Consider the following 13,931-nt stretch of genomic DNA (forward strand, 5'->3'; position numbering starts at 1 on the left):
AGCCTTTAGGAGAGAAAGTGGAAAGCCTTTATTTGAGCAGCATCATTTAATTGTGGTGTGGGTGTGCCCCAACTATGTGTGTGAGTACTAGACCTATCCAAGGGCTAGATAGCCCGCCTGCCCTGCCTGACCTGAACTGGCCCGAATTTAATTTAAATGATAAAAGATTAAATTTAAATTTAATTATAAAATATCAATTAAAAAATATATTAATATTTTATTATTTTTTAATAGTAAAATGAGCTTTTTGGAAGGGTCGGGCCAACAAAAAAATGGGCCTAAACACGAATTTATTGGAATTGGGCCTTGGATCAGCCCAAGAACAATTCTAGTGAGTACTAACCTTCTAACTGTACAATGCGAAAAGAATTTCATAATTGGTTTGGATATTAAATTTATTTAGTAAATAAATATTTATATTAGTTAAGAAATTAAAGGGATTAAGAATTTTTTAGTGCTAATTAATTGTGTTTGTTGAGGGCTTTTTTTTTATCCTCTTCGCATGGAAGCTATCTTCATATTTATAAAGCACGATTCTCTGATGAGACGTGCTAGGGGATAACTGGGTGTCATGCACAATGACACGTTACCCCTCTAGGTTTGACACGTAACCTCAGAGGTATCTTTGAAAGGACCTCGCCATGAGCAGGTGAGCTAGGAGGTAGAGTTGGAAAGTGGCGAACTTACGATCCGACGGACAGGGAGGTGGTGAACTGCAAATCGGCTAACTGGCAAACAGGCGAGCTGTGAGTAGAGTGGTGAGCTGGATGACATCCCTTCCTTGATCGAGTCGAAATCCAGATCACTTGGGTGGACCAAATTTTGAGTTTGTAAAGTATTATGTAACAAATTTATAAACATAGGATAGGTCTTAGATTTTAGAATTACGAGATGCATGTATATGTGATTTAGATGCATGTATTATTGAGTTTTAGAAATTCTTTGTAACATTTATTTATAGTGTATTTTGTTTTTCGTCCGTGAATATTGTAGGTAACGAAACCTAACCATATTTTGTGTGTATAATTTGTTCCATAATTAATCTAATCTTAATTACATTTTTTTTTCTTACAAAATCCTAAGACCTCTTTCTTGCCTAATAATGCTCATTCCCATAGTTTAGAATAATAAATAAATAAATAAAATATATCTATGTAATAATATCCGACACTCATCCTAAATTCGAGCAACATATAATAACTACGTAAAGAAATGAAGAAATGACACTATCGACTATACAATCCATAAGGCTGATATTTAACCACAATAATTTCACGACACATTTCTAAGATCAAAACCACCAAAGGAATCTCTCTTTTGTTGCTCCATTTCTGCTTCTCTAGTTATCGTATTTTCCCTTTCTTCATCTTCCACCATCTCGACGGCAAGGTGATCGGATTCGGGTACTCGATCAAACATTACCGAATGAGACGGATCGAGGCTGAAAGAAGGTGAAGTTCCGAAGGCAGATGCGGTCTCGAGTGAAGGCCGTGCTGAAATGTAGTTACTTTTTAGGGCGATTTTTTTTCTAGCATTGGCTCGCCATCTTTTTAGACCTTCCACCACGTTTTCAGGGAACACAGCTTTCTTCATTGATGTCCCCATCTGTTAAAAACATTAACTTGCAATCGGTTAATTACAATTACCTTAAACCCTAATGTATCTTTGGATTTATTAATTTTAATTTTACATTATAGATTCAAACTTGAAAAAGATCCTAATTGTGTTATTTTGAAATATCAATATCGGATCAATCAGTTTTTACTGAATTTGGTCGTACGTAAATTCCAATTTCATATTATCTGTGAATGCTTCACATTAAATCTAAACTAACATTTAACATCCAACCTAACAATCAAGTTAACAAAATAATATAAGAACATCTAAAACATGCAAATATACATGCAATCAAATGATTACGAAATTAAAAACAACGATGAAATTACCTGAGTGACTAAAGCATAGAGAGGCAGAGTAACATATCCACAAAGGATGTGAACCAAAACTCCCATTACTACTCTTATCACGATGTCTTTAGTACTTCGATGGAAACACGATCTTAATCCAAATTCATACTGCATATTTTATAACCAAATGTTCAAAAAAATTCAATGGAAAAAGAAAAAGTGTAATCAGCTGCAGAAATGCTTACCCACGTCCAGGTGAAGAATGCTAATTGAAAAGAGCTCTGCAAATTAACAAACAAAAAAAACATGTAATTTTTTTTTTTAGGTTTTCGGAAACAATCAAAAGGGAGTAGAAATGGAAGGTTAAAAAAAAAAAGGTGACCTGAAACAAAATGAAGTGCATGAAGTGGAGAAGCAGTTTAGGCCAGCCAAACCAGAAGAAATCATCACTAGGCCTAACCGGAAATGTTCCTCTCACTACTTGGGACCTGTTATGGCTGTCCAAACACATCCTTGTTATGATGCCTTGTAGTTGTGTCCCAACCACCAATAACATCTGTTAAGCGTTACCTTTTACGTTATGTCTAAAACCCGTATCCCATATGAGTGTATTTAACTTTTTTATGTGTCTGGCATAAGTTGTTTTACTTACCAGTAGCGGAATGAAAGGAAGCCAGAGATAATTATGAAAATCTGAAAATTACAATTGAAAAAAAAAATGAACTGGTTTTAGCATTAACAGGCTTAGTTATAAAATTGCATACATATATATATATTGTTTTGAGATAATTACCATGCGCATTGAAGAATATGAACAACACTGAGAAGATCCAAATCCAGAGGCTGAAACCAGTGGTTAAATATATCATTATCAGATTCAGGTATAATATATATGGGAGGAAGACAAACACCAAACCAACATCTATTCGGTCGAGTGGTAAAAGTAAGGTTTCGGAAGAAGACATCGTTGGACCAGCTTTATCTCTCATTTAGGAGTTCGATTTGGCTAACATGAAGATGGTTCATATGAAATAGACCAACCTTATCCCCACAACCACTCCAAAGTCCTTTACCAAAGCTCTTTTTATGTACTTTTGGAAGTCAAAATTGCTTCCCTCTGAAAAATGAGCCTGGGAATATATACTAAGAGTTCAAAATTTTGGATCAAAATGAAGTGGTCAAGTGCTTATATTATTACACATTGTCAATATTACCGTAATGAATCCATGTCTGAGCGTGAAGTAGTCCACTTTGGAAACGGATGAATAGAACTGTCGAACAAAACATGCCTGCAAGAATAATACATGTCAACCAAACATCGTCATCAGTTTTTAACAGGTTTTCATGGTTTTTTATGTTTATGATAATTGAAATGATCATAGTTTTCTGGCAATAAAACGAACCGGCCAACGAAGAAATTTGTGTTCACTCCAGAATCTCAGGTGTCGCATTGCAAATGATGTTTGATGGATAAGTTGGAACCTCCGAGGATCTAATTGTAATGGATGAAAGTAAGATGGTTCATAAAGCAATTTCACAGTAATATATGTATAGTATACTGATGATCATTAGCTGAAATTATAATAGATAATAAACCTCGGGTTACAATCGAGTTAATGTTAATTCAATCTTGATTCTGAGTTGTTTGAGAGATTGTGTTAGTCGTTAATTTTTATAAAATTAATTGAATTAATAGAAATTTTTATTTAAATTCACATACTTTTACGTACAATCAAGGGTGAAGTTAGAAAATATTTTGGGAGTCGAAATTAAATTGTATATTGTTATGATAATAAAAATGTAATTTTATCATTTTAATAACCTATATATTTATAATTTTTAAATGATTAAATTAATTTTTTTATCATTTTTGGGAGGTTAAAGTGCAATTTTATCATTACTAATTTAAATTTTTATAAACTACCGGCCAACCTCTGGATTCGTCACTACATACATTCTTTATAAAAGTTCCAACTTCTTTAAGAAAAATCTTTAAAGTATTATCTGTTGGACAGAGACGAAGTCAAGGGCAGGGCCCTGGCCCCTTGGTCAAATGGAAAAGTATTATTAGTACTATATGTTAAGCATTAATCATTCATTTTAAGGCTTTCAATCATTCAAATAAATGAAAATTTTGTAATTTTGGCCCATCTTAAAAATTAATTATATAATCTAAATTCTCTTAGAATAAAATTTTTAGCTTCAATCCCCTCAAAAATTTAGAATTTTATTTTGATCACCTCAAAGTATTTATACTTAATATTAACTCTAGATTTTATCTCTCGACTTTGCTGAGAGCCTCAGGGAGCATAGATTAAAACCACATCAATTTCCTTGGTGGTGGATGAAGGCATTCTCAACCCGAGTACCTCTCCAAACTCTTGACAAAATTAAAAGATAAAATTCGAGGCTAAAAGATATGTATCTCAAAACTAATATTAACCATTGTTGAGAGTTTAACCGAGAAGTTCAAAATCTTGTCCAACCTTCTCAACAGTTCCCAACCCCAATAGCTTACCATTTGAGAAAAGATATTCTAGTGTTGTTGTTTCAGCTTCCCAAGATTTCCATCTTCTCATCTGCCCAAAAAACCGAAAAATCAAAGCAATAAATGTCAAACACAAGTCGCATTTTCCCACTTAGCTTTCCGAGAGAAAATTTTACTTTCTAGGGAATTTCCTCTCACAGTTTCCCTTTTCCCTTTAGTAGCTGATTTTGATTTGTATTGCATTATTTTGGGGACCAAACCCCCCATTGCTGTCCTTATTACATTAAAAGAAAGATAAGAATATAAGAGTATCATGACCACTACAGAGAATAGTAAAAGGACTTGGTAGAATTAACATTTTATTTAAAAAATAAATAAATATTAAAATTTTACATTAAGTTTAATTCAACGTGTAATTATATACATTAAAAAAATAATATATATCAATTTATTTTTATATTGAATAAGTATAATTATTTGTATATGTAATATAATAATGTTAGTTGTTCATGAAAATTGAATCAAATCAAAATGTCATGCATAAAAATGCATATAAATTAAAGTGCAGGTATAAACATTGCACATTAAATCAAAGATCATGTGTAGTTTTGATATTTATCCATTTAAAAAATTATATGAAAAATATTTTTTTTTTCATTTGTAGAATCATAAAAACTTTAAAGATATTAACTTTGTTAAAAAAATAAATGACATTTTTTAAATAATAAATGTTAATTGATGGCAAAAAAGGAAGTAAATATTAACTAAACTAAATAAATTTAATTTTTGATAATTTATCAAAAATATAAATAATTGAAAAAAATTGAAAATGTTACCTTTGCCATTCCAAGACTGAATGTAAGGACGCAAGACAAACAATGGAAGAAAGCCAGAGTAAACATCAAGTATTGAAGTTCCCTCACACCTTGTCTTGACAACAATGATACCTTTCCCTGTTCCAAAAACCAAACATAAACCCCACTAATCCATTACTTAAAACACGATTAATGAATATGATTAATGTTTGAATATATTAGTATACGTACCTGTTCTTGGCATTTTGCTTCCTCTTCGCTATTATTTAAAGGATCATTGCAAGGGAGAAAAGTTTCGCCTACGTTCTTTGGGATACAAATGTTTGCTATTCGCTTTTCGGTTACAGTTAATAGCAATGATATGAAGCCCAACAGCATTAATTCTAAGTGCAAGAATGTTAAGTTCATTCATAGTTAGTAACACATAGAAAGGATGATAAGATTGTGTTGATACAAAGAGGACGTTGTGGTGGCACTGCAATTCTTTTGAGAAGTTTGGGGGTTAAAAAGAGCTTAAAACATGGTGGACAGGTAACAAGGATTGTATCAGGCTAGGTGTACGCTCGTCGATCAAAGGGTTGATCTCGAGAGAGGGGTCACCCACAAGGCAGTCCTCCGTGTGAAGTGAAAATGTTTGATTTTAGTTTGGATTAATCCTCACCTGATTTGATCTTGTCAAGGGCTTGAATGAGTGACTTCCTTCTTTTCTTATTGAAATACTGAAAATTTAAGGGGGAAAAAGAGTGATTTTTGTAGATAAAACCTTCATTCATGGGTTACAGTCTGTAACATACCTTAGCCAAAAGATGAAGCAAATACTCAAGAAAGATGGAGACCAAAATCAAGACAAAAACAACCGTGGCAACAGCCCATGTCGGGGTTGTTTCGAGTGTTGTTTCAGAGCTCGTCGTTGTCGTCTCTTCCTCACCTGCCATGTCCCTTTTTTTTTTTTTCTTTTTAATGTCTGAAACACCTGAACTTTGTAATTATTTGTGGAAATAATAGACGAAATATATATAAAGTAAAAACAACGCAGGGTTCTCGGTTAGCCAACAGATGGTGTGGTGTGTAAAACAGTGATTCGATTTCCTGATACTGTTTTTTGTTACGGAATCCGTTACGTGCGACATCACAAAGTTGAAAAGAAGGTGAATCAAATCACCAATTCTAAGCACACCACAAATATAATAAATTTTCTAACTATATAGCTATTTGGTGATTGGTGAAAATTTTTTGGGGTTTTATGTGGAACTTTCTGATATTTTTGCCGACTAGTCTTAGTAATAACTTAAGAATATTAATTATTACGAAAATAGATTGAATGAAAAATTATATATAAAAATATCCGTTTGTTATAGTACTTGTCGGTGTCCCTTGATCAACCAGCGGCGCCACCCTTTTTCCCTTAATCATGATCTAATCATCCGTGTTTAAAAATAATATTTTTCTAGTAGTGTCACTTGACATAGTGACGACACTAAACTGAAGTATAATTATATAAAACATTTAAGAACCTAATGAAGCAATTACCCTTTTTAGATTGGTTGAAGAAAGGGTGTTGCCATCAATGGTTTTTGGTCTATTTGCATGTTAAGTCTGTCTCCTTTTGAAATTAAATTTAAATAGCACTTAAAAAATATAAGAATAACAAAAATAAACCCTTCTCATTTTTTTTTAAATGATAAAATTAAAAAACTATATAAAATTATTATTTAAATTACCTAAATATATCCCTCAAAAAATTTCCTCAACTTTATCTAAATTCAAATATAATTACACTTCAGTGTGGTGCCGCCTAAAATTATTTTTTTAAACACTGATGATTGTGTCATAATCAGAGAGAAAAGGGAGGTGGTGTCATCGGTTGGTCAGGCAACACCGACGGGTACTATAGCAAATAGGTCATTTTCGTATATAATTTTTCTTCCAACCTATTTTCTTTATTAATTGATATTTTTAGGTTATTTATATATAAAAAAAGTCAATCTATGTATATATTTGAATAATCAATGTTGAAAAGTGAGAACATTCAGATTCAGTTGCAAATTTGTCTAAGTTTCAATATGTTGTTTAGTTTATCAATGTATACGAATAATCCATGTTGAAAAGCGAATGTATTTAAATTGAGTTCGTAACAATTCGCGAGTCAATAAACTTAATACATTTCTCTAAATTGATATTCCGATCAGTTCAATTCAATTAATCACATCAAACACTTTAATTTTAATGCGGTTAAAAAAGTGAATAAAAATGGAGGGATGATATTTTCTTTTAAGTTTATACCATACAATAAGCAACAGCCTTTGAAGCAAAGTAGATGTCAGGCGCACTTGGCTTTCTCAATACTCAATAACCATTCTTGACATTAAGTTCTATTGACTTAATTTATAAAAAAAAAGTTACAAAGTGAAGATTTAATAAAAATTAAAAAAAATAGACCTAATTCAAACTTTTAAAATTTTTGGATTAATGAGAACTTACTAAAATTTTAGAGTTTAATTATAATTTAGAAAAGTTCAATAAAATTTTTTAAAAATTTTAATATTTTTCATATTAATTTTACAGTTCATGTTCATTATTCGTGACTATTCTTCCCAATAATATTATTTTTAAGGTTTCACTCTTAAAAATATAATGTAACACTGATATTTGTAATCATCCTCTATCAATGAATATTTTTTAATAAAAAAGTAGCAGCCGTGAACAGCAGATATTGCAGTTCCACAGAACATGGAAGGACAAGAATATATGTCTGGTGGCTACGAGGTCAAAATTTCTGTCCTCTTAACTGTCATCACAACTCATATTTCTCACATCAGCAATGGGTTCCATGTTAGTTTTCAACCGTGAAGTCAAAGAATTTTAATTTATAGATCCTTACAAATTTTATATTAAAAAATATTAGATTAAATTATTAATCGAGCAAATCAAATCATTAGTTCATCGATTTAATCGATTTGATTAAATAAATTTTAAAAAATTCCCGGTTTAACCACTTATTCAACTGGTTTTTGAACAATCTCATTACAAGTTTTAATCATATACATTGTTTTTAACACAATACCTAAAACTATCTATAATTCCTCCCCAACCCATAAATAAAAAAATAATACACTTTAACACACTCGAACCCAAATATCAATGAGATTAAGCCTCAATTGACAATAGTGTCATCATTCTTTAATACGAGGTTTAAGGTTCAATTACAACTACAGTAACATATAAATACAATTCATAAAATACAAGAACATATATAATTAAAATGTAGCAAGCAAAACATGGCAACATTCAATGTGACAAGAGTGGATTATATGGAACAGAAAGTGCACGAGGCTTGAATGGAGAATAGTAGAGTACCATCACAGAGGTCAATACATTACATGGTGTTTTTAACATATCCATGGAGCAGTTAAAAGTTAGAATCAAAGTCATTTCATAAAATTATTACAAGTTTTTTCAGTTTTAGGTAATGGAAAACTAGATTCTTGCAATAAAAATACATGCAACTTGGGCAACCATAGGGCATCTTTCTATGCTCAAACATCAGCTGCATAACGTTTAAGACAATGTTGCAGAGTTCCCTGTAAAAAGAAAGTCGGAAAACTATCAAATGCCAAACCAACTCGAAAACAAAAACTAAGAACCAATCATTTTCAATAAAACCCTGACTATAGAACTCCATATTTGTGGACCCGAACATGCTATTTGGTGATTAAACTACAATGCAATATAAAAAAAATGCATACCTTTGACAGCATAGAGATTGCTTACTTTTAGTACAATTGCTTCCAAACTGTGCTTGCCACTGCAGGAGGATTTGGATGGAAACTTTCTCCAATACAAGGTAAAAGCGAACCACGACCCAATGATAATGTTGCATGTACCACGTTGTCTTCCTTAGTTGCATCAAGATCTCCTTCAGTTAAGGAGAAACCAAAAAGCCTGCAGCTACTTTTACACGAGGCTAATTCTTGATTGGTCCCAAAAGAAGGTTGAGCTGCCAGAGGTTGTGAATCATGTTCGCTGATTGACGATGACAGTAACTTGGCCCCATAAGTTTCAGGCACACGAAAAGAACTCACTCCCCGCTCCATTTCCTGGTTGAAGTTACGAGTAGGATTGAAGTTCGGAACTGGATTGCTTGCTTGTTGGAACATCAACACAGAAGATGGTGAGGAAACTTGCGCAGATGGTTGTACAGGACTATGTGTATTATATCCCTGCATCGAGGAAGACCATCCACTTCTAGTTCCCGACATTTGCCCAACATTAGGGAGACCAGCACCGTCATTTCCTCGAGTCTCTTCCATAGTTGAGCCTCTTCTATACAGAGAGCTTAGAAAAATTTCTTGACCTTGCAAGACCTTATGGAATCCAAAAGATTCCCCAAAGCCTACACCTTTATAGGAAATAACGGGATTCAACGGAGGGTCTCTACCAACATTTCCAATTGTAGCAATGCCAGAACCATTAGATCCAGGAAAGCACCGTCGTATTTCAGACCAATGCATGTTGTGACTATCAGCACTATTATAAAGAGTGCTAAAACCCAATATTTCTTGACCTTGCAAGACCTTTTGGAACCGCAAAGGTTCCCCAAAGTCGGGTGCTCCAATTCCATCTGTTAGAATTGAATGAAGTACCGAGTCAAATAACATTGTGTAACACGGGGAGAGAACTAGTTATGGAAAAGAACCTACCAGGAACCATAAATTCCGGTTTTCCTGAAGGCAATCCAACCCTGTTCCTTTTCGAACAGGGTGAGAGCAAGCAGTTAGAACTAGAAATAGAACCGGAAAGTTCAATTTCCCAGTGAGAAACCCTCCCGTGCTTGTTGGCGTCAATATCATCCCACCTTACCTGCGAAAATGAGCCAGAAAGAACCATTAGATGACCTCTAGCAATGTTCTGATAAATCAGAAATAATGAAGATATATCAACACATACCGACAAGCATTTCCATTTTGAACCAGGCCATCTAACAGGATCCAAATCACTAGTTCCAGTTATGAGTCCCGAGGATCTACAACTAAAGAAAATTTCAATCAAGGCCTTGATAGATTGGTGGCGTAGGTCAAAGATAATATAATTTTAACTCAAAGAGCTGCGGGTTCAATCAGGTCACACCTTCGTTCTGGTGCATTTTCAGTTTCAAACCGCATTTTGAACCTCATTCCAACAGAAAATGAACGATCAAGACTCTTCCTGAATTTACAGACCGGAACTATGAACTCCGATGAACTAGCCCTGCTACACATAAAAAAGATAAGCTATTCCGTTCTCTGGGTGAAAATGAAACAGTTAGATATAGCAGTAAGACTAAGGGACAAGCTTACAAAGATTTCAACAATAATACTGGTTTGTATATGACACGTACATCTACACTAAAGACAACTTTAGAAACTTCTCTATATTAGATCTTAAACAATGTCTGAATAAGGTATAGTACACTTGGGCTTGAAGCGAACAGGAAATAGAGGAAACAAGTGAGAAATGCCAGCCTAATGTTAAACACTTCAACCCCGAGCATTAATGTGCATATCACAGTTCAAATTGTATCTTAATAATATTGCTTGTGTAAACAGCAACATACCTTGGATTGTAGTAAATGCTGAAAACGCTTTTCATAGATATAGCATGGACCGCATCTGCAAAAGTGCTGCGGTTCAACTGCTTGCTGCACAAAGAAAGAAAAGAAGCCCCGTTTTTAATTTGGGCAGCTCTTCGGATTCCCAGCCTCAGTTCTCCATCCTCGCCTCTGCCATCAACAATAAATAAGATTCCAATAGGATATTAAATAAGCCTTCACAAAAGGGAAAACTTCGAACCTAAGAAAAAGCACAGCATCTCCGGATACGAGTTTCTTCTTGTTTACGAAAGCACTCCACCCAGTAGTGAGCAAATGCCTCCGTGGTTGCCCTACACGATCCAAAAAAATCTTAGCAACGAATAGATGAAATCCATAAGCATTCGTTCCATTAATTTAGTGTATATACCTCTATAAATGTGTCGAAATCTCCATTCTACACCATGTAGATCTTTTGCAACGAGCTCTTGAGATGGCCTCTGCTGATCATAATCCTATAAATCCAATCTACTTAAAATCAAAATCCCATACAGAAGAATGCTTAACCAAAACATACCAAAGTCTTGTAAAAACAATATCGAAACAAGAGAGTACAAGAGAATTACCAAGGGAGGGAAGCAATCCTCGGCAGCTCGACGTGGAACGGAGAAACCACCATGAGTACTGGTATCGGAAGCCGTAAGGGTCTTACAGAACATGTGCGGCGTGGCTAACTTCATATCTGCTTCGGCATCCTCATCCTCACCGTCTACCTCTTGCAACTTCTGCTCAGTTTGCTGTATTATTACATAATTTACACAAAACCAGACACAAAATTTGTGGGTAAAGAAAATAGAAATCACCTTGAAACCAAACAGGAAGTGCATTAACCAATAAAAATGATAAACCAAATTAAGAATTAAGTTAAATGAAGGACCTAAAGTAAAGCAAATTGATTCAAACTGATTACACACACATATATATATTACTTATGGTTTTACTATAATCAAACCATTGAAGTAAACAATACAAGAAAATGGAATAAAAGCTAACCTCATTATCAGGAACCAGTGAAACTTGAGCATAAACCTCATCTGTAGCACCCTCAGCCTGCCAACAAAAAACAAGCATTTCATAGCAAATATTATAACAAAAAACATAAACTTTCAATAAAAATATTAATTTTACATGGATTTTCTTGAAAGTTGAATTAAACCCAGAACCCCCCAAAAAATTTGAATAATTAAAACCCAAGAAACCACCCCAAAAATCCAAACTTTATAGCTCTTACAAACAAAATAAAAGCGACAGCTTTGAAAAAACATGTATATAAGTAGCTTACATGGAGCTTAACATCAAGAACCCGACAAAACACATGAGGAGGAAGATCATAAACTGAAGCTAAGCCGGAAAATTCGGGAGCTTGTTCCAAGTGGCCTTGAGGGAAGTACACCACTACACTTCCTTTCTTTGGTAAAGATATAAGTGGACCAACACAAGCATGCAAAAGCTCTAAACAAACTGAAGAACTAAAACCAGAAGCACTCAATACAGAAGATGGGGATAAAGAACAAGACGACGGCGTTTCATCTTCTTCAGTAGCGTTCAGATCGATTAAACACCCCATTGGGGGAGTCAAAGAAAAAAAAGGGTTTTCTCAAAAAGTTAGAGAAAGCTTTGGGTTCTTTTTCTTTTTTTGTAATGGAAATGAGTTTATGAAGAAGAAGGGCATTTCATGACTGCATATTTAGAGAGCATGGTTTTTTTTTTTTTTTGCCAAACTTTAAAGGAGTCGATTGTCGAGAGACCCCTTCAAAAGAAACCAAAGGAGAAAGCTTTTTTTTATGGGGGGAGGAGGGGGGGGTAGTCTTGTTTTAGATATCAAAAACAGAAGCTTTAATTAAGAAGACTTAATAATTTGATTTAGATATGTACATGTAAACAGTAAAAGATATATATTTGGTGAACAGTACAATTTTATATAGAAGGAAAAATATATTGGATTATTGGAAAGTAGGTGGGTATTTTTGATGTTTTATTTTTGGGTGTTTTCTTGACTGAAAGGTCTGCAGTGAAGCAGAAAGCAGTGCTGCCACTGCTGCTGCAATGCTGCCACTGCTGTGAGTGATGTGTGGCAGAAAGAGAGAGTGAGTGAGTAAGCAGGAACTAAAGAGAGCTTTGAAAGTCAAGTAATTATACACAAAAATAAAATAAAATATTACAAACATGGAAAAGATAAAAAAGTTTTAAGGTATAGAATAAAAATATAATTTTTCTTGTGCATGTTAAGAAATATGAATAAATTCAAAGAAAATAATGGATTTTTTTCAACTTGGTCTTTAATTTTTTTCCTATCTTAGTGTGGATTTGGATGGATTGTATGTTTATTTGCGGATTAGTGTAAAAATAATTGTGACGGTAATATTAGATACTATAGCTTGAAATAAAAAGTAAATTAAATGCAGCATCCATCTAAACTCATCATTAGTCTTTTAACTTAACAATTTCTTAATTTCGGTCGTTATGATGATAGACATATCATGTAATCACCCATTTTTTTTATATAAAAAAATATATATTCTTAGGTAATTACATGGCACCATACTAACATATCATATCATCAACATGAAGTAAAAAATAAAAAATAATTGTCAAGTTCCAAAATTAATGTGAACTAAAAATTAAAAGTTAAAAAAAGTTCACATCAACTGGTAATAAAAATTTTATTTTACTTTTTATCAAATTTAAAATTTGGTTTATTTTTACTCTTAATTTTTGAAAATTTAAGTATAAATGTAAATTCTTCGAACAGCTTAATTAAGCTTAAAATTAATCTCTCTCTTTCTTTTCTTTTTTTTCTTTTTCGACTCACATCCTTCCCTCGTTGATCCTCTATGCTTTTATCAGTATTCTTTATGCACCAATTAAACATCATTTCTTGAGTATCACAGCAATAAGCTTTTTTCTCTCCTCCTTTACTCTCTTGTCTTTTCACTTTTGAATTTTTTTTCCCAGAAAAAAAAAGATGGAAATTCCTCTATATCCACAAATTTTAATTCTTATTGACTCAAAATCTCCAGTTTTGAGTTTATTAACAAAAAATAACGTGATTATTGCTTCAAGTTTAATATTTTTTTCTAATTTTATCTTAATTT

General features: G+C 33.2%; 2 protein-coding genes across 9 annotated transcripts; both read right to left on the reverse strand.

Moving 5' to 3' along the window:
• Positions 1-1,118: 1,118 nt before the first annotated feature.
• On the reverse strand, positions 1,119-6,353 carry LOC121222299 (MLO-like protein 12). Its single transcript, XM_041102748.1, has 14 exons — positions 6,005-6,353; positions 5,872-5,929; positions 5,442-5,593; positions 5,232-5,348; positions 4,426-4,486; positions 3,311-3,399; positions 3,122-3,196; positions 2,949-3,037; positions 2,701-2,750; positions 2,560-2,600; positions 2,290-2,463; positions 2,153-2,188; positions 1,947-2,075; positions 1,119-1,605 (listed from the first exon to the last, which is right to left on the reverse strand). Exons 1-14 carry the CDS (start codon positions 6,143-6,145, stop codon positions 1,273-1,275), a joined length of 1,545 nt encoding a protein of 514 aa, XP_040958682.1. The 5' UTR covers positions 6,146-6,353; the 3' UTR covers positions 1,119-1,272.
• Positions 6,354-8,517: 2,164 nt separating this feature from the next.
• On the reverse strand, positions 8,518-12,976 carry LOC121203110 (auxin response factor 3). 8 transcript variants are annotated; one of them, XM_041102752.1, is made up of 11 exons: positions 12,119-12,976; positions 11,830-11,886; positions 11,403-11,573; positions 11,207-11,291; positions 11,039-11,129; positions 10,804-10,968; positions 10,338-10,457; positions 10,158-10,239; positions 9,911-10,070; positions 8,982-9,831; positions 8,518-8,791 (listed from the first exon to the last, which is right to left on the reverse strand). In XM_041102752.1, exons 1-10 carry the CDS (start codon positions 12,401-12,403, stop codon positions 8,984-8,986), a joined length of 2,064 nt encoding a protein of 687 aa, XP_040958686.1. In that variant the 5' UTR covers positions 12,404-12,976; the 3' UTR covers positions 8,518-8,791; positions 8,982-8,983. The 8 variants fall into 8 exon arrangements, with proteins under 8 accessions (XP_040958686.1, XP_040958690.1, XP_040958689.1 ...); XM_041102756.1 differs by having other exon boundaries at positions 8,957-9,831; positions 10,158-10,233; positions 12,119-12,944; XM_041102755.1 differs by having other exon boundaries at positions 10,158-10,233; positions 12,119-12,902.
• Positions 12,977-13,931: the final 955 nt, after the last annotated feature.

The sequence above is a fragment of the Gossypium hirsutum genome, chromosome D10 (genome assembly GCF_007990345.1).
Source record: "Gossypium hirsutum isolate 1008001.06 chromosome D10, Gossypium_hirsutum_v2.1, whole genome shotgun sequence".
Classification (NCBI taxonomy): Eukaryota; Viridiplantae; Streptophyta; class Magnoliopsida; order Malvales; family Malvaceae; genus Gossypium; species Gossypium hirsutum.

Bases quoted from the DNA above. Each gene is read 5' to 3' on its own strand.
- LOC121222299 (XM_041102748.1), bottom strand. From the start codon at position 6,145: ATGGCAGGTGAGGAAGAGACGACAACGACGAGCTCTGAAACAACACTC. The intron at 2,189-2,289 runs GTCACCTTTTTT...GTTAATTTGCAG, and splicing joins TGCACTTCATTTTGTTTCAG to AGCTCTTTTCAATTAGCATT. The intron at 2,076-2,152 runs GTAAGCATTTCT...TAAAATATGCAG, and splicing joins CATTCTTCACCTGGACGTGG to TATGAATTTGGATTAAGATC.
- LOC121203110 (XM_041102749.1), bottom strand. From the start codon at position 12,403: ATGGGGTGTTTAATCGATCTGAACGCTACTGAAGAAGATGAAACGCCG. The intron at 10,071-10,157 runs GTATGTGTTGAT...TCATTTTCGCAG, and splicing joins CAAAATGGAAATGCTTGTCG to GTAAGGTGGGATGATATTGA. The intron at 9,832-9,910 runs GTAGGTTCTTTT...CAATTCTAACAG, and splicing joins ACCGGAATTTATGGTTCCTG to ATGGAATTGGAGCACCCGAC.